General features: G+C 32.3%; 3 protein-coding genes across 4 annotated transcripts; all 3 read right to left on the reverse strand.

The window, feature by feature from the left end:
- Positions 1-187: 187 nt before the first annotated feature.
- On the reverse strand, positions 188-2,306 carry LOC114758549 (uncharacterized). Its single transcript, XM_028947597.1, has 2 exons — positions 1,946-2,306; positions 188-1,304 (listed from the first exon to the last, which is right to left on the reverse strand). The coding sequence occupies exons 1-2, from the start codon at positions 2,266-2,268 to the stop codon at positions 434-436; spliced, it is 1,194 nt and encodes a 397-aa protein (XP_028803430.1). The 5' UTR covers positions 2,269-2,306; the 3' UTR covers positions 188-433.
- Positions 2,307-3,195: 889 nt separating this feature from the next.
- On the reverse strand, positions 3,196-4,907 carry LOC114758548 (uncharacterized). The gene is made up of 2 exons (XM_028947596.1): positions 4,476-4,907; positions 3,196-4,291 (listed from the first exon to the last, which is right to left on the reverse strand). Exons 1-2 carry the CDS (start codon positions 4,796-4,798, stop codon positions 3,421-3,423), a joined length of 1,194 nt encoding a protein of 397 aa, XP_028803429.1. The 5' UTR covers positions 4,799-4,907; the 3' UTR covers positions 3,196-3,420.
- A 9,710-nt stretch (positions 4,908-14,617) lies between these two features.
- LOC114758567 (choline/ethanolaminephosphotransferase 1) lies at positions 14,618-22,785 on the reverse strand. Of its 2 annotated transcripts, none has more exons than XM_028947619.1 (20): positions 22,656-22,785; positions 22,095-22,351; positions 21,378-21,387; positions 21,226-21,276; positions 20,855-20,932; positions 20,200-20,275; positions 20,087-20,109; positions 19,912-20,012; positions 19,462-19,556; positions 19,270-19,338; positions 17,776-17,845; positions 17,420-17,483; positions 17,298-17,338; positions 17,078-17,162; positions 16,067-16,129; positions 15,882-15,940; positions 15,750-15,802; positions 15,398-15,470; positions 15,189-15,232; positions 14,618-14,831 (listed from the first exon to the last, which is right to left on the reverse strand). In XM_028947619.1, exons 2-19 carry the CDS (start codon positions 22,229-22,231, stop codon positions 15,211-15,213), a joined length of 1,170 nt encoding a protein of 389 aa, XP_028803452.1. In that variant the 5' UTR covers positions 22,232-22,351; positions 22,656-22,785; the 3' UTR covers positions 14,618-14,831; positions 15,189-15,210. The 2 variants fall into 2 exon arrangements, with proteins under 2 accessions (XP_028803452.1, XP_028803453.1); XM_028947620.1 differs by having other exon boundaries at positions 14,618-14,944.
- Between the last annotated feature and the right edge of the window lie 312 nt (positions 22,786-23,097).

The raw sequence follows: 23,097 nt of genomic DNA on the forward strand, positions 1-23,097 counted from the left end.
ACATGCTTTAGAAACACTTCTGTCCTGTTCTTTGAATCTAGAAAGTAGAAATTACATTAATCTGAATTATTCTATAGGCCGATTCAAATGGAACAGAGTCAGAGATAGAAGATACAATAAGAAATCACTAATTTTAAATTTCATAGGAGGCTAACTTGACAATATGAAAGAGAATGAAAACTGGGTATTTGGGCCACCAAGCTGATATTCAAACAAGATCTTACACTTCATAGGTAGGTCTAATCCACAAATGATTAGCATGAAAATACCTGCTCAATATTGTTTTTCTTAACCTTACAAACCAACTAAACAAATGAAAGAATTCTGCCAGCAATATGTAAAACATAAAACAAGACAATACATTCCAATCCCCATAAATCAAAACAGAAATGAAACTAAGAAACTTCCAAAGATTAAAGAGTAACATAGCCTCTCAGTCCCATTTGCTTCTGATACGATGTGTGTGCTTGAATTCACAGGTTAACACCAAGCTGCCATCCGATCTTCTAAGCACAAACCTCTCAACCAAAACATAACATCCATAATTATTCCACCCTTCTCTTCCTTCAAGAACATGATCTACCTCCTTCACTCTCACATGTCTTTCATTACCCCAAATATAACCAGCCCTCTCTTGTTCCCACCTCATTCTATCAACTATTGCCATGCTTAACCCAACACTGCTACTAGCCTCCTTTAATCCATTGCTATGGCTTCTGAACCACATTATCCCATCAGCCACATGTTCATCTTCAGCCTCCTTCCCACTTATTAAAACCCTCATTTTTTGAACACTAACATCCACAGCTACAGAATTATTGCCTCCTGCATAAGCGTTGTCACATTCAAATATCCGTTCCCAGTTTTGCTCAAGGGTCATTTCATAATAAGCTGAGTTCCTAACTTGATCTTTCAGTCTGCCTTCTCTTATGAACATGAATGGACAGTACCACTTCCCCACAATCACAGTATCAGAAGTCTTATAAGATAATGGGAAGTTGAAATCAGGAAGTTGAGCTCGAAGGGAAGCATTTAGCCCTGGTGCTTCACCCAAATCGAAACTGTGGCGGCTTGAAGTGTTAGCCTCCCACCCTTTTCTTTCTAAGAAACGTGGTGGCACTCCATCTGGAGCCACTGCTCTGGCTGTAAATCGACCCCATTGATTGAATAGTCCTTGAACCCTCATGACTTCAAATTGCTGGTATGTACTGTTGTGATCTAGAGGTTGTGGTGGCACATCACGTACAATGTTGCAGAAACAGCAGCTTGTCATGTCTTCCTCACTTGAATTTGTATAAGCTTCCCTGCAAAGTCAGTTTAAGCTTGAACTTTTAGGTCATTGAAATAATACATATCAGTAGGCATATAGGAGTAAAATCTTCCCCAATAACATGATTTAGACATTTTTTTAAAATAAAAGTTCACATGTTCTCTTTCTGTAAGCCCACATCCTAATAACGTCAACAGTTAAACTCTGGTCATTGTTTGCGTACAGTAAAATGAAACATTTTTTTCATCTATTACATAGAGTTTGAAGAATGAGTTACATTGCCCATCCATAATTTATGATATCCTATTTTCATAGTTAACTTTATAAGTTAGAAATGAGAAGTTAATTTAATCACATTTATTGCTTCAAACCCTCCGAGTTACTCTTTAGGCTTGATTCAATCTCAGATCCTTGTGTTTACTATAAAGGTCTTCATCAGCTGCGTTATCTGACACTTCCAATGTTTAAATTTACTAGGTCAATAGTGAAATAATTTGCAATGTTTACCCATGCTGTGCCAACTTTTACCACATTCGGTGACCACACAGATGGTATACGGTTGCCATGAACGAACAAAACTGGTTCTTAACATAACAATACCCACCTTAAAGTCAATATATATAATGCAAAACTATATCTAAATTCTGTGAAAAAGAAAAAATAAAATATGCCTACCCTTTATGTCTCCCATGTGTCTGTATCACATAATATCTGTTGGAGGACAAAGGCAGATTAAGAACAGGAATGAAAGAAGCATAAAAGTGATCAACTTGATTGGGTCGATTTCCAACACCAGTTGAGTAACGAAGAGTTAGGTCCTTGTTCTGTGGGAAAGGCAGGTCCAGAACCTCGTTGCTTTTGCACAACCCAAAACAACAAGTAAGCTCGGCTTCTTCATCCTGCAGAACCAGAATTCCAGAATTTGGACCTTCTGGGGGAGGCAATGACAGAGCAGAAGGTTGGTTTATGTACATCGAAAGAGGTCTAGTCACATACATGATTTCTCCCTTTTTATTTTCTTGGCGACACAACTTTATTTTTCTTTGTTCTGTTCTTTCTCGGAAAGTTGCATTTGCCCATGTTATATAACCTCGTAATAAGAAGGGAACTCTGAAAAATCAAAGAGGAGAAAGACAATTTCGTATATTGCTCTGACTTGTCAACGAGTCACTCAAAAGGTTAATGATATTTATTAATTATATTAACTAGGGGAGTGAAATCCGTATATTGCCCTGATATGATTTAAAATATGTTTTTTTGACTTGGGTCAAATGAGATGGGAACAGGAACTATCAAACTATTCAACATAAAAGAAGGAAACAAAGAATAGGTCAAAGTTGCGTTCTGCAGATACGAATGAAAATGACTCAGTAAGAAACTAAAAATGAATATATTTTTTTCTGCAGATACAAATGAAAATGACCTGGCAACAAAATTAAAATGAATTTTTTTTCCTTGCAAAGACTAGTTCGCATGGGTTGAATTTTCACATAGGAAAAAAGAATGATGCATGAATACGCATCCTAGTGTAATGCTTGGACTTTGGATAGAGTTACAATGAAATATAATATTGCTTCCCATTTAAAATGTTATCTCATTTTTTATGCCATTATAATGAAAAGGATTACGTGTGTGTGTGTGTAGCTCGTAGCAGCCCAGCTACGGACTTCTCCCCCCCCCCGGCGGGGTCTTCCTTTTTTTTTCTTTTTGTTTTGTTTTTTTTTTTTTTTGCCATTATCAGCTTTTGAGCTAATTTCCTTTTGACCAAATTTTTTTTTTGGGCCCCAACTTTTGCAATTATGATCCTCTCCGTGGATTTGGATTTCCATTTGTCTGATCAAACTTCTAATGTCGTTATTCAGTACGCCACCAACAAGATCTCATGAATAAAAATTCAGAAAGAAAAAAAGAATGGTTCTCACCAGTTTATCCTTAAAATTTTTATGAATATTCAAATAGAATATACTGCAAAACTAAATGAATAAACAAACCCTCTACTTCGTCAACAACAACACAAACAAAACTGAATACTTAGTATACAACACTAGGACTCCAAAACTTTTTTTGCGAATGTACACTTGATAACAAGAAAGAAAGTTTGGTCTGGTCTAAAAAAACAATGGCAGAAACAGAAATCTTTTCATTTTCCTTCATTCCCATTTACTTCTAATCTGATGATGGTGCTTGAACTCATAGTTAAGTACTAAGCTTCCATCCAATCTTTTCAGCACAAAACTTTCAACAAGAACATAACATCCAAATCTCTTCCATTCACTTGTCCCTTTGAATTCTTCTGTTTTCTGAATCCTAACTTGCTTTTCTTTCCCTTCAATCCACCCAAATCTTTCTTGTTCCCATTTCATTCTTTCAATTATTGCTGTACTCAATCCTACACTGGTCTCTTCCCCAATGTTATTATAACTCCTGAACCGCTTGAGACCTTCAACTTCCTTTTCATCAGTTAGAACTTCCCTTTCTGCTACTATAACCTTTTCTTTCTGAAGTACAGCATCCACAAGCACAGTCTTGTTTTCTGTTCCACAATCATTCTCACACGAGAAAAGTTGTTCCCATCTTTGTTCCAGAGTCATCTCATAGAACATTGATCTTCTCATTTCATCTCTCAATGTTCTATGTGCTCCTTCTTTGATAAACATCAAGGGGCAATACCATTTTCCCACAACAGCAGATTCTGAACTTGTGTTTGCCAAGGAGAAGTTGAATTCCGGCAGGCGAGTGCGAAGGGTGTTGTCCACTCCGGCTGCTTCTCCTAAGCTCGAATCAAATGTATCTGAGGCTTTCACTCTCCACCTTGCGCTGAGAAACTTCGGAGCAAATGTGTTTGGAGCAAGAGGTTTAGCAGAGAAACCCTTCCTGAAAGTAATCTTGCTTCGTCTAGGAAATACCTCAAACACTTGGTGTTCGTTACTGATATCTAATTGACAATGAGGTTCAACTGGTACAGAATTATAGAAACAGAAGGTCTCCAATTCTTCCTCATCTATGCTGGTATATGCCTCCCTGCAAAACCAAAAGCAAGTTAAGCACAATACTTTAAAAAAAAATTAAAAAAAATCTTATACATATATATGGAGGTGCAGCACTGAAGATAAATATAAAAGTGACACAGAGAACAAAATCACATTTTAGCGTGAATAATCTGCAGAACCATGATGAGATTGAGATTTATGAGAAAGGAGCTTACCCTCTATGCCTCTCGTTGAGCTGTATGACATAGTAGCGATTGGAAGACAGTGGCTGATCAAGAACTGGAATGAAGGCCACGTGGCGATAATGGGTAGCTCTGTTCAGAGAAATCCCTGATCTGTAAAACAGCTCAATGCTCTTGTTCTGAGGAAAAGGAAGCTCCTTGAGCTGATGGAATTCTCCGAAACAAGACGAAGAAGACGGTTTAACTTCATGTTCATCTTGAATCACCAGAATCCCAGAATGGGGACCTTCAGGAGGATTCAAGGACAGAGAATCAGGAGATTTTCTGTAAAAAGAGAGAGGCCTAGTCACATACATGATCTGATTCTGATCCTCTTGTGGGTTTTTCACTTCTCAGAAATGTCAACACCCACCACCACTACAGCTCACTGTTTCAGCTCTTGCTCGCTCTCTGGTTTCTACGAAGAAACCAATGAATGAATTGTTATGATTTGGTTCGAACGCACTGAGTTATATATATGAGTTAAAAGTTGGACTCGGTCAGCCATGGAAGGAGTGAAGTTTATGCTTGTTTAATGATTGCTCGGAATTGGCCCCAGTCAATTCTTACATGCAAATGCCAACTGTCATGAGAAAGAAATTAAAAATAAAAAAGTAATTTGCATGCAAAAGTAATTTATTCAAGGGAGAAATTTTGGGTCAAAGGTGACTTGTACAAAAGCATGTTTGTGAAAAACCTTACTAATTTTCCGTTGGTAGAAAAAAATCTTACTAATTTGTTAATAATTATAAGTTGTTCTTTATAAATAATTTGGAGCTAGATTAAATAAACTTAGCATACTAAAAATAAGATAAATATAGAATTTATTATTTTTTTAAAAAAGGATTTTTTTTTTACTTCCTCCTATTCTTAATGTAAAATGTTAGTTGACAGTTGAATTTGATTTTAAATATAAAATTGCAATAACGACCACAGGAAGTAATTAATAATTAATAAATTCAAATAAATAACAAATTATTTTATTTTTATAACAACAATTATATTATAAATAAGTCTAAATATAATTAGGAATATAAGCTAGCCCAATTCAACTAGCTCAAAATTTTTCCAGCTCTTAAATTAAAGACAAGCCTAAGGACCAACTCATTGATCATTTTTTTAAAAAAAATATTGTGAGCATTCATGTTATTACTCCGAGCAAAATGAAATTCTTATATCCACCATCACAATTCGTATAAAAATTATTTTTCCAAAAAGATTACTTCACGAATGACAATTTAATTTATAATCCCAAGAAATCACATTTCCGAATCTCTAAAGAAATTACAATCACAATTCATATTTCGCAAATAATAATAAAGGAGAGGAATACTACTTAAAAAGGCAGGGAAAAAAGATTTTAGAAAATAATAAATATATAAACTTTTTTGTTAAAGTATATGTCTACTTCTATTAGAGATAATCCTAATCCAAACACTATCGGGATTTAAATATGGGCATGTCTCCTGACAGGAATTCGAACCTTATTTTACCACATTGTGAGAGACTAGCCTCTTTTACTAGACTCAACTCCCGTGAGTAATAAATATATAAACTCATAAGCTTGACACACCGGAACGGGTTCATATCGGCCCATTTCAATGTGGATTATAACTCAACCAATTCTTTAATGAGTTATCTAGACCAACTCAATAGACCAAATCTTAACTATTAGCTCTAATCTTATATTGATAGTAATGTTGTTCAGATCTTTGATATAAGATCTATTTAACTAATTTGATTAGATTAAAAAAGTTAGGTAAGTTAGTTAATTATAAGAAATATGATATATTTTTCTTAAAATACCATAATTATGTTCCTTAATATCATCTCTCTCACTTCTACTTGATTATGATTGAGATCCATAAGAGTAATTTAAAAAAATTGATAAATATGAAAAATAAGTCTTATATTTAGAATCAAAATCAACTTAACAATTAGATCATATATTAATGACAGGAGGAGTAGTCTTTTTCTTCTTTTTTTTTTTTCCTTTTTCACTCTTTAAAAAGGGTGTTTGACTGTACTTTAAACAGAATTATTTTAAATAAAAAGTGCACGTGCGTAATAAAGAAATATTATTTTGCCTTCTTCAAACTTAATGTACGTCTAGTTAACTGTGATGGTAAAGTACTGTTACAAAAGTCTGGCGATGGGAAAGTGTGGAGAATGGGATGACATTGTCCTCTGATGGTGAGTGCGTCGTTGTCAAATGGAATTTCTTGGAAACACGAAACTTGTCGAGTCGAAGCATTTAAGCTTTTTTTTTTTTCCTTCCCATTTTCCAAGAATGAACACGTGCGTTGTCCCATTCTTTGCTGATATGTTGTATTTGTGAGGAGGTCAACTTTAAGCTTTGAAAAAATCCAAGTAAGATTTTACTGTGTTGAATTAATCAGACTTACAAGTCACTGTCTGAATGGTGGTTGCTTCCCCAGTTTGCGTTGTTCCCTGTGTACTCCTATAGTTTTTGACTGTGCGCCATCTGCGCAGTGTATTAAATTCGTTCAAATAATTTATTTTTTTTACCGGAATTCGTTCAAATAATTGAGCCATCGAATTCGCATGTTTTTAGTATACTACCTCCTGTATTAATTATAAGAGTTAGTTAATTAATTTAAAAGTGTTAAAAAAAGTTAAATTAGTTATTTATAATAAATAAGTGTTGTCTTTTCTAAAATATCCTTATTAATCAAGTGTATTGGTTAGAACTATCATTATTAGAAAGACTACCTTAAAAAATATTTATATAAATATGAGAGACAAAATAGATTGAGGTCTTATATTTAAAACTAAAATAAAAATCAAACAAGGTCTTATATTAACGACCGGAGGTAGTAAGATTTAATTGATTAATTTAAAAATATTTTAAAAAAATTAGTTAAATTAGTTATTTGTAATAAATAGATGTTATTTTTTAAAAAATATTTTGCTAATTCTGTATATTAGTTAAAACTATTATTTGATAAAACTTTTAATCCATACAACTACTACAAAGTTTATTTTGAAAAAATAGATAAATATGAAAGACAAAGTGAATTGAGATTTTATATTTATGACCAAATTAAAAATGAAATTAACTCTTAAATTAAGAGCTGGAGGTAGTGCTATTGAATAAACAAAAATGCAGCAATACAAAAAAAAAAAAGAAGAAGTAATTTAAACATGAAAAAGCTATTATTTGTGTCTTTTTTAGTAGTAAAGAAACTGAATAGAGAAGTAGAAATGAAAAGAATATTTAAACTAGCTTTTTAAAAATAATTTTATAATTTACAAAATAAATCATGTTTTAAAATTGATTTTAGGGAGTATCCAAACTCTTTCTGAAAGTATAATTAATGTTCTAACATGTTAGGCACACTGGATTTCTATGGAACTCACTTCCATGAAAAATAATGGAGTCACTCTTCATGCCTCATCCTATGGAACCCAATGTCTCGTGGGTATTGTCTCTTAAAACTTTACTGACAAAGAAGAATCAAATTAGGAGACATCTTGTTGTGGACAATTAACATGAAACAATAAACAGAAGCAAGTGTCACATGGTAGCCGCCAGCAGAAACATCACAGAAAAGGTCAACGGAAATTACTCACCAAACCCTCCTTTTCCAAATAATGCACTTCTTTTCTTTTTGTTTTTTTTCTGAAAGCGTCAAATTCCAATTCCAATCTTTTGGATAAATGATGAGGTCCATTGTCAAATCTGGCAACCACGTCTCAAAAGAAGCTTTTCTACACTGACATTATGTTGCAATTTCTACATCGTTTTTGGCATGTTATTTATCTCACTAATGCCATAATCACAAGCATTGAGTTCCAAGCTAGGTATTAAAATAATATAATATAATTAAAAAGGCAGCGAAAAAAGATTTTAGAAAATAATAAATATATAAACTTTTTTGCTAAAGTATAGGTATATTTCTATTGGAAGCAATCATTATCGAAACACTATTGGAACCTAGATGTAGGCACATCTCCCGGCAGAAATTCGAACCTTATTTCACCACATTGTAAGAGACTAGCCTCTTTTACTAGATCGGTAATAAATATATAAATTCATAAGCTTGACACACCTACACGGGTTCATATTGGCCCATTTCAATGTGGATTGTGACTCAACCAATTCTTTAATAAGTTAACTCTAATCTTATATTGATAGTAATACTGTTCTAATCTTTAATATAAGATCTATTTAACTAATTTGATTAGATTAAAAAAGTTAGGTAAGTTAGTTAGTTATAAGAAATATGATATATTTTTTTTCTAAAATACCATAATCATTTTTTTTAATATCCTCTCTCACACTTCTACTTGATTATGGTTGTGGGAGTATCCATAGGAATAATTTAAAAATAATAATAAATATGAAAAAGAAGTCTTATATTTACGAGTAAAATCAACTCAATAATTAGGTCATATATTAAGATTCGGAGGAATAGTTTTTTTGTTCTTTTTCAATAGCATAACAAATTAATGTTTAAATTTCACTCTTTAAAAAGGGTAGTTGACTGTACTTTTAATTTAAAGTTTAAACAGAATTATTTTAAATAAAAAAGTGCACGTGCGTAATAAAGAAATATTGTTTTGCATTCTTCAAACTTAATGCATGTCTAGGTAACTATGATGGTAAAGTATTGTCATAGAGGCGTGATTAGGGGTGGAAATAGGCCAGGCGGCCTGGCCTGTAAGTGGCCTGGCCTGGCCTGGCCTATTTCCAAATTAAAACAGGCTCAGGCCTTTTTAAAGGTCTGTTTCTCTTAAAAGGCCAGGCCCAGGCTCTTTAATAAGCCTGTTAAACCTGTTAGGCGGCTTGGGCCTGTTATATTTTTTTAAAAATATTATAATTATAAATTTATAATTAACTTTTTTAAAATAATACCATGTTTTGATTAATATTGTAATATGCCTAATACCACACTTTTATCCTGAATAAGACCATGTTTGGATTACTCTTCAATATACCTTGGATGATAATTTCTATAATATGCACTTTGTTATTCATTCAAATCCTACTGCCCGATGATGATTTCGTGTTTGTCATTTTTGACTTTTATTTACCTATACAAAACTACTTAGTTTTTCTAACGCACATCACCAACAATTGACAATAGAAATAACCCCTCTATGAATTTGATTTCTGTTTATCCCTTGTATTGTGACCATTTTAACTACATCTTCTCCTCAAGTTATTAAATATTTTTCACTTAAATAATATAATTTGAAACATGAACAACAAAATAATATACTACCATTTGAATATTAAATATTTTTCACTTAAATATTTTAGATAATTTTATGTTTGTATTTTATATAATTTGGATTGAGTTATTATAATGTTGAGTTGATTTAAATATGTTTAAAATATTTTTAAAAAAATGCAGGCTTCTTAACAGGCTTCAGGCCAGGCCAGGCTTTTACACAGGCCAGGCTCAGGCTGAATATAAGGCCTGTCATAGACCACAGGCCAGGCTCAGGCCAACAGGCTTCAATACAGGTCTGGCCTGTTAGGCGTAAAGCCTGACCTGACCTGGCCTGTTTCCACCCCTAGGCGTGATGATGGGAAAGTATGGAGAATGGGATGATATTGTCCTCCGATGGTGAGTGCGTCGTTGTCAAATGGAATTTCTTAGAAACACGAAACTTGTAGAGTCGAAGCATTTAAGCTTTATTTTTTTTTTCCATTTTCCAAAAATGAACACGTGCGTTGTCCCTTTCTTTGCTGATATGTTGTATTTGTAAGGAGGTCAACGTTAAGCTCTGAAAAAATCCAAGTAAGATTTTACTGTGTTGAATTAATCAGACTTACAAGTCAATGTCTGAATGGTGGTTGCTTCCACAGTTTGCGTTGTTCCTTGTGTACTCCTATAGTTTTTTACCGTGCGCCATATGCGCAGTGCATTAATTTCGTTCAAATAAATTTTTTTTTTGCCGGAATTCGTTCAAATAATAATTGAGCCATCGAATTCGCATGTTTTTAGTATACTATCTCTTGTATTAATTATAAGAGTTAGTTAATTAATTTAAAAGTATTAAAAAAATAAGTTAAATTAGTTATTTATAATAAATTGGTGCTGACTTTCTTAAAATATCCTTGTTAATCAAGATATTGGTTAGAATCATCATTATTAGAAGGACTATCTTAAAAAAAAAACATAAATATGAGAGATAAAATAGATTTAGATCTTATATTTAGAATCAAAATAAAAATTAAACAAGGTCTTATATTAAGGACCGGAGGTAGTAAGATTTAATTGATTAATTTGAAAATATTTAAAAAAAATTAGTTAAATTAGTTATTTGTAATAAATAGATGTTATTTTTTAAAAAATATTTTTGCTAATTCTGTATATTAGTTAAAACTATCATTTGATAAAACTTTTAATCTGTACAACTACTACAAAGTCTGTTTTGAAAAAATAAATAAATATGAAAGACAAAGTGAATTGAGATTTTATATTTATGATCAAATTAAAAATCAAACTAACTTTTAAATTAAGAGTGGAAGTAGTGCTATTGAATAAACAAAAATGCAGCAATACAAAAAAGAAAAAGAAAAAGAAGTAATTTAAACATAAAAAAGCTATTATTTGTGTCTTTTTTAGTAGTAAGAAACTGAGTAGAGAAGTAGAAATGAAAAGAATATTTAAACTAACTTTTTAAAAATAATTTTATAATATACAAAATAAATCGTGATAAAAAATTTTAATCGGCTTTCATGAAAGCATGTTTTTAAATTGATTTTAGGGAGTATCCAAACTCTTTCTGAAAGTATAATTAATGTTCTAACATGTTAGGCACACTGGATTTCTATGGAACTCACTTTCATGAAAAATAATGGAGTCACTCTTCATGCTTCATCCTATGGAACCCAATGATCCATTATCCCCATTACTCCCTTTGCCCATATGCTACCAAGTGAGTAGCTGAAACATGTTATTTCTTATATTGATACTTACTATTATAAGCTATACTTTTTAGTAATTATTTTATTTTATTTTTTGACCCAAAATTTTATTTTATTTTTTTGAGAACTTACACCAATTCTCTCATGTTGTTTTTTTTTTTTTTTTTTTTGATATGACTATCTAATTAGATTATATTTAAATATTGTTAGCTCAATTGGAAATAGCTCATAACTTCCCTAAAAACATTTTTTACATTCACATGACAATTATGAAAGCGCCTTCAACTAAAACCAACTGTGTCTCATTGGTGTTGTCTCTTAAAACTTTACTGACAAAGAAGAATCAAATTAGGAGACATCTTGTTGTGGATACTTAACATGAAACAGTCAACACAAGTTAGTGTCACATGGTAGCCGCCAGCAGAAACATCACAGAAAAGGTCAACGGAAATTACTCACCAAACCATCCTTTTCCAAATAATGCACTTCTTTTCTTTTTGTTTTTTTTCTGAAAGGGTCAAATTCCAATTCCAATCTTTTGGATAAATGATGAAGTGCATTGTCAAATCTGGCAACCACGTCTCAGAGAGGTTGGCATACTAAGAAGCTTTTCTACACTGACATTATGTTGCAATTTCTACATCGTTTTTGGCATGTTATTTATCTCACTAATGCCATAATCACAAGCATTGAGTTCCAAGCTAGGTGTTAAAATAATATAATATAATTTAACAATATATAAAATATTCATATATAATCTTAAAAATATAATATTCAAATAAAAAGAATTAATTCATAAATAAATGGAATATTCATGTATACATCTTACATGATCCAATAAAATAGAGTTAAAGTAAAAATTGACAGGCTGCTTTTTTTTTTTTTAATCTAAACAATGTCATTTGAAGTTTGGAAGAAAAGAAAAGAAAATATATAAAATTTTAAGATAACTATTCTATTCAAAATTCTTAACGGAACCAATCAAGAGATTAGTTCACTAGCTTGACTAATTCGATTCAAGTTAAATTTTAATATCATGGATTCAAGTGTTATGTATCATTTGGTAAATTAAATAGTTAAAAAATTACATGTTAGGCTGGGAAATGCCTAATGTTAGGTCTGATGTCACCTTGTTCCCAAAACAAAATTGATATGCAAGTTCTCTTCTTCCTCTCTTGGTAATAGCATCAGAACTTAAAATCTCAAGGTCTTGTTCTTTTTCAGCTTATCATTAAAACCGAATATATTAATAAATTAAGATTATTAATTAAATTAGTTGATATGATTTTTTTTAAAACATCTTAAGTATCTTTTCTAATTCTGTTCCCTTCTCCTACTTAATTATTATTGAGAAAATATCAATAAAATTAATTTTAAAAAATTAATAAACACGTGAAGTGAAATATGTCTTAGAGGGTATTAGAAATGATATGCTTTTGAGTACATTGATGAACAGAATCTCATTGTTTCCTGTGATTTATCCCGCGTAGATATATGACATATATTTTTATTATTCTCTCACATCCTTATCAAAAGCACTCAATCATAATTGGAAAAATCTGAAAAGAATATCTCCAAAATTTTAAAATTTCAAATCAGAAATAATGACAAATATATATTGTCATTTATTTTTTAAATATTGTCAATTTTTATTAAAGTATAGTAGCCAAGACTAATTTAAAATTTTAAAATTTAAAGGTATTTTTTTAGGATTCTTGCATCATAATTTCACATAAATTAATAAAATTATTTTTTTTGTAAAATATCAAAATTATTCACAATAAAAATTATTATTTAGAAACATTTGACAAATTAATTATAAAATTTTATAATTAATTAAAGATACTAGGTGGCAAAAATTAATAATACCTCTAATTTTTATTATAAAAGCTAGATAACCAATTTATAAATATTAAGAAAAATAATTAAGTTAGTTATTTGTAACAAATATGTTTTTGATTTTTCTAAACTACCATTGATTAGAAGTCTTCTTAATATATACAACTAATAATTAGACAAAAATTATAAATTTAGAAGATAAAAAGAATTGAAATCTTATATTGAAAACTAAAAAAAATCTCTATTCCGCAAGTATAACGTTTGAATTAATAAAGAACCCTTTCTTCAGTATTTATATGAATCAATATCATTACATTCCAATTCTTTTCCGATGGCTCCCAAGAAATCCCAAATGATTCCAATTTGCGGGCTTATCCAACTCCTACATTTAATTAAAACCAGAGGTAGTACTTTAAATCAGAAGTGTTACTACCTCCGGTCCTTAATATAAAACTCCGTTTAACTTTTATATTGGTTCTAAATATAAGACCCCAATCCATTTTGTCTCTCATATTTACTTTTTTTCCTCTAAGATAGTTCTTTTAATAATTATAGTTTTAACCAACATACTTGGTTAGTAAAGATGTTTTAGGAAAGACAACACCTATTTATTACAAATAACTAACTTAACTTTTTTTCTTAATTTCCTTAAATTAGTCAACTGACTCTTATAATTAGGACCGGAGGTAATATATTATTATAAAACATACAAAAGTCTTATAGCAACGACAAGGAGTAGCGTCATTCTTATCTAATTGTTTTTAATAATAGGATTGATATTTTACATACACAAAATCACTTTCATCTTTTTTTATTTCAAATTCATTACACTTTGGGCATCAAATGAATCATTAAGAGCTATACATATAAAAGTAAAATTTAATAAGATTTATCATCGCTATGATATCATATTTTTTCAACAAAATAATATATTAATCAACAATAAAAATTATTATCAAATGTTAAAAATAAAAAAAAATATACATACAATTTAAATTAAAAAACAGCACTCCTCTCTCATCCTTAATATAAAACTTATTTAACTAATTTGATTAGATTAAGAAAGTTAGGTAAATTAATTAATTATAAGAAATATGATGTTTTTTTTAAAACACTATAATTTTTCTTAATATCCTCCCTCCCTCGCTTACTCGATTATGGTTGAAAAGTACCATAAGAGTAATTTAAAAAATTTGATAAATATGATAAATAGATTTTATATTTAGAATCAAAATTAATTTAACAATTATGTCATATATTAAGGATTGGAGGAGTATAATTTAACTCTTTTCAAAAAGAAAAATGAATATTTCATTATAATACTAAGACCTGAAACCATACCCCACATGAATTTTTTAAATACGTAGACCCGGATTCACTTACTCAGCCCATGTATCTGAAATCTGCCTATACAAAAATATATTTGTGAGTTTTTTTTTTTTTTAAATGCAGTATATCAGATGCTACTACAGATCAAAAGCAAGTACAGAGTACAGGCATCCTTTCGGGCGAAGTATAAGAAATTTTATGTAGATTTACATTCACAAAAGATAGAATATAATTTACAATGCTTAAGTGTCTGCAGCATCACTAAACATCCATGCCATCTGAAAAAACAAAAATTACCAGTACATATGATTTAAATCCTTCATGAGTTTTCCAAATTTCCAACACAACAAAAAATACAAGGACCATAACCCTGACACTATTCACTAGTCACCTGAAAGCATCAGAAGTATAACACAGAACAGGGCAAAGAGAGAAAAATATAAGTTCAAAAAAATTAGTGGAGTATTATTGGTTAAAAAAAAAAAAAGTAGCTTCGAGGGCTGAGATTAAATACGTTTTTATTTATTTTTAATTAAAATCGTCATTTTAGCTCCAAGTTCTTTTCTTTTAAAATAAAACAATAGCACAAAGCAAGATGAATTACAAAAACATAGATTGTGAAGAGAAAGGCATACCGAATGTAAGACATTAGCTAATTTAAGCTTCTTTCCTAGTCACCCTGCAATAGAGCAGAAGATGACAATTAAGGCATCAAATATAATCATAGCTTTTGTAAATCCCTTAACAAAGAAAATGAGGTTGGATCAAGTGGAAATGAATTCAAGAATGAAACAAATGCTCAGTGCTGCAAAATAATTACAGCAATCCATTGATGAGGAGTTACCTGAAGCAATATATTCCCAAGGCAGCTGTGATTTCATGAATGACAGACGTGGCAAAGTGCATATAAATGGTCACTGTTAAGGACCCAAAAAAAAAAAAAAAAAAGAATCGTTAAACCAGTGAAACAATAAAATCTCGGCTTGATTGCACTTAGTCTCTCTACTTTACTCGATAAAGAAATATGGTTCTTTTAGAATCAACTAGAAAGGTCTTCCGCTGTGCCATGCACAGGGAAACAAGTTTTCTTTCAGTAAGAAATGGTTTGATTAAAGTGATATTCTATGTCTCTTATTATTGAATTAATCCCTTGTGAGAAGAGTTGCTGCACATCACAAGCAAAAGGAACTGATTACCTGAATATGCACAAAAACCAAGAAGAACTAATTTCTCATTTATTAGAGGAACCCTGGAAAAAAGAAGAAGATATAAAGTTAAATACCACGTCCATCAACAACAAAATCGAACATTATAATAAAACCACATACCCATCATTCAGCCTTGATGATAGTGCATTAGCAATGGCCAAGGGAAGATACAGCAATGACTGTACAACAGTGCACAAAATCCTCAGATCAATTATTTTTTCAACCAAAACTTTGCTAATGGAATATGTTAAATCTGGAGAAACGTTTTATTTCCAATTAAAAGAGGAGAGAAAAGAACTCGATACCATGCACATTCCAGTCTTTAAGCCTTTGGGTTCATCACACAAGTGGGACAAAATCATCCTTCCCTGCAAAGTTAAGCCCTCTTTAACCACTAGAATATAAAGAATCAGACCAAGCAGAGAGGAGCTACAACTGAGAGATGTACAATCTCACAAGAAACTAACGCAAAAGGTAGGAAACTTTTTCTAGATGTTCTTCCATATCCATAGAAGTTTTTAAGAACCTGCAACACTACCTTAGAAATGTTGTGGGCTTATGGCATTTCAAAAGTATTGATGTCGGTATTGTAAGAAAACCATGGAAAAAGAACATTCCTACTGCTGTTAGTCAAAGTGCAATAAAAAACTACTTCGAAGTGCTCATATACGAATATACCGTCTGCTTGAAGTTACAGTGAAACTGCTGCGAGTAAAGTTTGTGAAAATGCTAGGGTGCTTCTTAAAAGCACTTGGGGATTTTACAAACATCAGATAGAGTAACTTCTACAAAAATTGTTGACTGTGTCAATCAATATGCATCAGCATGACCGTGCAATTATCACCTACAAAAGTTCACACGTCACAGCCACAAATTTTTGTTGAAAGTGGCTTTTGCAGCACTCCATGGGAAAATTTTATCCTTATACATCTATGCATTTGAAGAAGGGACATAAAAGAATATGAACATGTAGGGCCCACATAACTATCTATGCTCATAATCTTTTTTCCCTCTGTCTCTCTTCAGATGCAATATACACATTCGTTCTATGCTCCAGCAAACAGTAGAGTGATCATCCCTATGCTGCATGATTTGTTTCAAACCACACTGGTCGATTTCATTTGGACAGCCTTCTATTGCATTATAAAACAATTCATCCACAGAACAACCATGTAATATTTGCGATACTAAATGACAATTAAACATAGAAAATAATCACTACAGAAAGCAATGACACATGGTATGTCACGAAACAGAAATCAAGACAAAACCCTTAAAGATACGAGAATTCAAATTTTAAAACACCGTTCCCTTACCACAAGAAACCCAAAAGCAAGTCCTGCTCCTATTATAACTAAATGTGGGTAGTCCCCTAGGATATCAGATGGTGACAAATAATCCCTGCACAAAACATGCACCTTAGTAGCTTAGTGTATATAACAGAATAGAAGACAATAACATGAATTTCTTCAGGAAAAAGGGGGATAGTGACAAAAAGATGGGGACAAGGAAAGAAAGGAAGAGTGCAGGTTATACCACAAAAGAACTCCTCCCACTAGTAAAACAAATGGGTAAAGCTGCAAAGAAACCAAAAAAAACAAACATAAACAAAACATTCAATATATGTAGGGCAAGCATCCTCTCAGAACAGTAATTACCATTGCCAACGCAACCCGCATTCTTTGTTTTTTAGCTCGAACAATTTTATAAACATTGTGAATACTGCATGAACAAGAACATATCATTGGCACTCATCATATAAGTGGTATTGTGGATAGATTAATCATACATAGTCTCAATTTTATCCCTTGTTCTGCAGCTAAGTCTACTATACATTTATGATCGAACTAAACAAAACTTAATGGTACTAAACAGAACAGTCAACCAGAAGAGACTACATAGAGGTGTACAAGTAAAATGCAACAATATGAACTCAGAAAAGAGAATATGCGAACTTTTGCAAATGCATAAAAATAGCTTGAACTTCAAAATTATGAAAGTAAGAAATACATACTTAAATGAGACTGTTGGTATAACACCAAAAATTATCACAAAATATAAGACAGCCCTGCATGTTGGAATTCCTGAAACCCAATAACAACAGTCAAAACCAAGTTATTAGTCATAAGCTAAAAATTTGAAAAACTTGTACGCACACATTTTTTTTCAAAGCATATTTAACAAGCACCAAAAATAAAAACCAAAAGACAATTTATCAATTTGCACAGTATACATAATAGTGTGACTTCTGCCTCCTAGCAACAAATTGACAGATTCTCATTTATCTTAAAGAAACTAAAAGTATAAGTAAATTTATAGAACTTGACTACTTAAGTGTAAATTCAATGGTTGCTTTAACATATCTATCAAACTGGACGATTTGCTGAAGAGGGATTGGAATATTACTCTCAAGCATGTTTTTCGCGAAGGAAACAGGTGTGGTGATAAAATAGCCCAACTGAGTCTGAAACTACCTATGGAAAAAGTGGTCTACAAGGAGCCACCGTGTGAAGTCCTGATTATTTTGAAGGAAGATGTAGAAGGCTTCTGCATGCCTCGTAGGATATTTACTTAAGTGTTTTTCTCTAGTTGGGCTTGACCCATTTGTATCACCCAAAAAAAAAAAAAAGTTGGCACTCAAGAGTCAATGTGATGGAGAATTGCTAGTATTGGATTCTAAGTCCCACAGTGAGTAGTATGTGACGCTCAATAGGATATTTAAGTGGGTTGATTTTCCTACCCCAACAGCTAATGTTACGAGAACAAGTCCAAAAGGGAGAATCCAATCCTAAAGACTGGATTGTTGGGTGGAGGAGCCCCCTTGAACTTATAAAATGCGCTTCACTCGGCTTTTTGCAAGTCAAAATCCTTTGTTGGTAGCCCTTTATGTGAACATCAACCTCTCATTGAAAGCACCAATGTTATAATCATAAACCTGAAGGAAGAGCTCAATCTTGAGCCCCTCGAACTTATAAACCATACCTCAATTATGAGATCCTTGGTGTGGGGATCCTAACACAAGGCATTGTGGCAGAACAGAGTAGTGAATTTCAGGTTTAAGATTAAAAATTAAAAAAAAAAAAAAAAAACAGAGTAGTGACTTTCGGGAGATTTTGGCTTTATAAATAATGTAAAAGAAAAAAGGAGCACCTAATAATGCAAAATTGAAACTTCATAGGAGAATTTCCTTCTTATGCCTATTTTAGTTCCTCCATAACCAAGACCATATAACACTGAGCACAGTAGCCTAAACTGACAAGCACTTTGAAGTTCTCCTATACACATGCAAAGTGAAGTGTGGAACCAAGCTAAATAAAAGGAAGAAAATTCATCACAAGTATAAAATGATGTGCCTATAATAGGTAGTAAAATGAACACAAAGGCTTCCAAACTCCAAACCACATGGAAATCTCTCCATGAAATGGATCCTAAAATTTCTCACAGCTAGCAACTGATATAGAAGAGTCATTCAAAGACGTCAGTCCCAAAATAAAATAAAGTTACTTACCCCATACAAAGGGTACCCAGCTTAAAAAGGGTATGGACTTTCCCAATTGTTGAGCCCACCATTGAGCACCTGTAAATTTTTACATTATCGTCATTAGTCAGAGGTAACAGTCAACATTAAGAAGATATCATGACAATGATAATGCACTAGATCTTCTGCAAGTGCAACAAGTAGCTCAGAGAAAGATCATACCAACAACAGCGGTAAAAAAGTGGAGGAGGTATATTATCATAAGACCCTCCGTGGGACCATTAACAACTGGCAGTATAAGGCAATTAGTGAAATAGCTGCATCCAAAACACCATAATAAAAATAATATCATGGTGAGCTTATAAAAAAAGTTTAAAAAAGTGTTATATTGTTGTATTATATAATCATCCAACTAGTGTGCCTTTTACAGCAAGAGAGATGCATTAGTAAGGTAAACATGAATAAAAACGTAATTTTTTTAATAACCATTTAGAAAACAATGCGTGCAGACTCAAGTAGAACCAACTTTTCTCTGACAGAAAGGCCATTAAAAAGAGATTGTACTGCTCCATAGCAGCAAAGCATAAAATTTCAACATGAAAGTTAACATATATAGGAAAAATAATGTAAAAGCACAGCTACCAGATCGCAACATTTAATAAGAAACTTAACTGTTCCCATGTTGCACCATAAAATGGAATTGCAGATATTAACCACCACCAGAAAGTATCTCTTCCACACATGAGAGTGCTCCCAAAAGCCAGTGATTCAAACTGAAACACATTTAACGGATGATCATTACAGCTTTTTAAGGTTAAAAGTAACAACCTAAAATCAGAAAACATACCGTGCAAGCAAGTGCATCACATCCTGCAACATAGTTGAAATTTTTATATCACCTTCAATTTGTTAAGTACCAAGCTATATAATAACATGAAATACAAGGTACAGGAAAATCACCATGATCAAATAATTCACCCAGTGGACTTGAAGAGCTAGTTCGCCGAGCTTGCTTCCCATCAACAGCATCAAACGTCTAGCATATATCAATAAGAAAATCAGTAAAAGAATGGATTATGGACAAGAATGGATATTTTGGCATCATATGGTAAGTCTACCCTACGTACACAAACTGACAACAGCATCACCCAATTTTACTAAAACATCAAAGCTTGCTTAATTAGCAGGAAATGAACCTTGTTATGGCCAGAAGTGATGAACAGTTTAATGCAAATAGTCATGGACCATTTTAATATTTGAACTATTAGTAAATCCACAATTCTTATACGTTAGTTCCTCTGTAATGACTCATGATTCTGTACCATCTCTTACCAAGATGCTGAAACTCTTTTAACATTAATCCCACGAGCATTTCACAATTTCAAAACTAAATCCCCAATTTTGATGTTCTTTACAAGTCAGCAATAAAATTACACCCATGACAATCAAGAGCAGAAGATCAGCACAAAAAATATGATATGTAGGAAACGGACATAGCTGCGTAAAATTTATTAGGCTCACAGCCATCGAGGTAACAAAAAAATACATAAAGGTTGAAGTAACGAAGTGGAGAAGGAAGCAACATATGAACTGCATCTGGAGATTTTAAGCAGACCTGGTATAAAAACAGAAGCACTCCATGAGCTAAGTGAACCCATCTTGGTGGAGGTGAGTCCAGATGAGGTGAGTAAATCTACATTCAGATAAATAAATCACAATAACACAAATCAGTCATTGTTTTAGTGCAGCCACTGACACAGTAACTATATTGTCCTTCACGACCATGTTCATGACTTGAGAGAAAATCAAGATCTACCGAATATGATTCTACATAAGAAGACATCAATGAAACATGGAATCATCAGCAATTTGAACGAGAAGATGCATACCTAATTCACTCATTGTTAAAAACATGATATCAATTGACAATGATATGACTTTCAACTTCTAAAGTAGGACACTTAAACAAACTCATCTCATACTCACATAGCCGAGTAGAGCAGACAGGATTAAGAACATGAATCCTGTTAGAGTTATCTACAATCAATAAATTAATTTCATCAGTGCCAAGGATAAAGCTTATAATAACTAAAGTAACAGTTCAACACTCATACAGCAAAGAGGGAGCAAATATATACCATGTTTGGACTGCAAAAAGATTCCAGAATGCCAAGATGCCAACAGATGGTAGAAAGATAAAAGTAAAGAAGTTAGTGCAATTCAGAACACAATAACTAAACTTGTACTCCAAAAAAAAAAAAATCATAGCCAAAAGGGTAAATGACACTGTCTCCAGCTTCAATAGTGAAAGTGTGCAGTTGTAGCCGGAAGTTCAGAATTCTCAACGTGTTAAACTATTATTGTCATGATGTACTGCAAATTTGGCATAATGTCGCCATTTATTTTATATCTAGGTGATGGAGGTATTATTTGCTTTGATCTTGCTGCCACAAAGGACAGGGGAAGCCCTTTCAAGCGTATCGCATCTTTCCAAGTGCTCTTAGCAGGGAATACAGTAAAATCTCTAAACTGTTATTGATAGCTAATTGAAGCCTAAACCCACTTCTAAGAGAAGTTGAGAACATAAGCAACGCAATTAGACCAGTCTTTCCAATATACACCGAAATTCTGAATAATGTAAACTGAATAAACATCGGGTCATACAGAGGATAATTTTCACTCTGCATGCCTTAGATTGACACCGATAACACTAAAAGCCGAAACACTATCACTTTGTCAAAACTTAATCAGTCCCAATGATGTTCATGATATACTGGTAAATGAATGCTATTATGGTGATATGATTAAGCGATGAAATGGAAAGAACCTAGGATCAAAAAAATGAAAGCACTCACGGCATCCATAGAGGAAAAATTTTAACAAAACGAGTCCAAAAGGGTTGGAGAACATATTTGGCGACATAGGAATGATCTACACCACTGTATTTGTATCTATGCAGGGCTGCTACACCATGAGCCCCAATATAACCCATGGCCTCGAGTAAATCACTGGGAATTGCTTTCTTCAAAGACCAATCAAGCGTCGGCACAAACTACTGAACTTCCAACAAACATCAATCTGACACAATCAATACAGAAATTGGCATGATAACCTGTAAACATAATGAAGAACAAAATTAAACTTCCATGCTCAAAAAAGCAACTTGAACAAATTCAAAATATTGCAACCATATCGTGAAGTTACAAACAAAAACGCAAAATTTACGCATTTTGCATCGAACGCGAAACTTCCAAATAAAAAGGGAAGATGTCAAGTGCGAAAGCAAACGTAAAAGGATCTAATGTTGAACCAAGAATGCATGGAAATGGTAAAGAAACAGATCAAAGAAAAAATAGAGAAGAACCAGCAAGCGAAACAAGAAAGAAGCGAAGACAATGAAGAGTTAAGTTCTTGACCTATCTGAATGATGCAGGAAAGTAGAGGTTAGAGAAAATGACGAGAGTGGGGAAGTTTTGCAGAGGAAGGAGCTTCCAATAGAGAGGAAACGAAAAGGGTGAATCAGACTTTCTTCTCTCCCGCCCTTGAAGCACAGGCTCTCATGGTCTCACCAAAATAGAAATAGAAATGCAACGTAAAAAAGAAAATTTATTAATTGTTTTTAATAATTAATTTTTAAATTTTTTTAATTAAATAAAATAATTATGTGAATATTACACACCTGTAATTTTATCATCAAAATATTTCTGCTATGTTTTATGACATTATTATATAATTTGTTTATCAGTACAATAACAAAGATATGGAAAGCAATCTTGACTTTTTGGTTAAAAAAAAAAGCAATCTTGAAGAAGTCTATTTATTAAGTTAGATAAATAATTTAATATTATTAAGCACTGG

The sequence above is a fragment of the Neltuma alba genome, unplaced genomic scaffold (assembly GCF_004799145.2).
Source record: "Neltuma alba isolate B1F8T4 unplaced genomic scaffold, ASM479914v2 tig00010736_pilon, whole genome shotgun sequence".
Lineage (NCBI taxonomy): Eukaryota > Viridiplantae > Streptophyta > Magnoliopsida > Fabales > Fabaceae > Neltuma > Neltuma alba.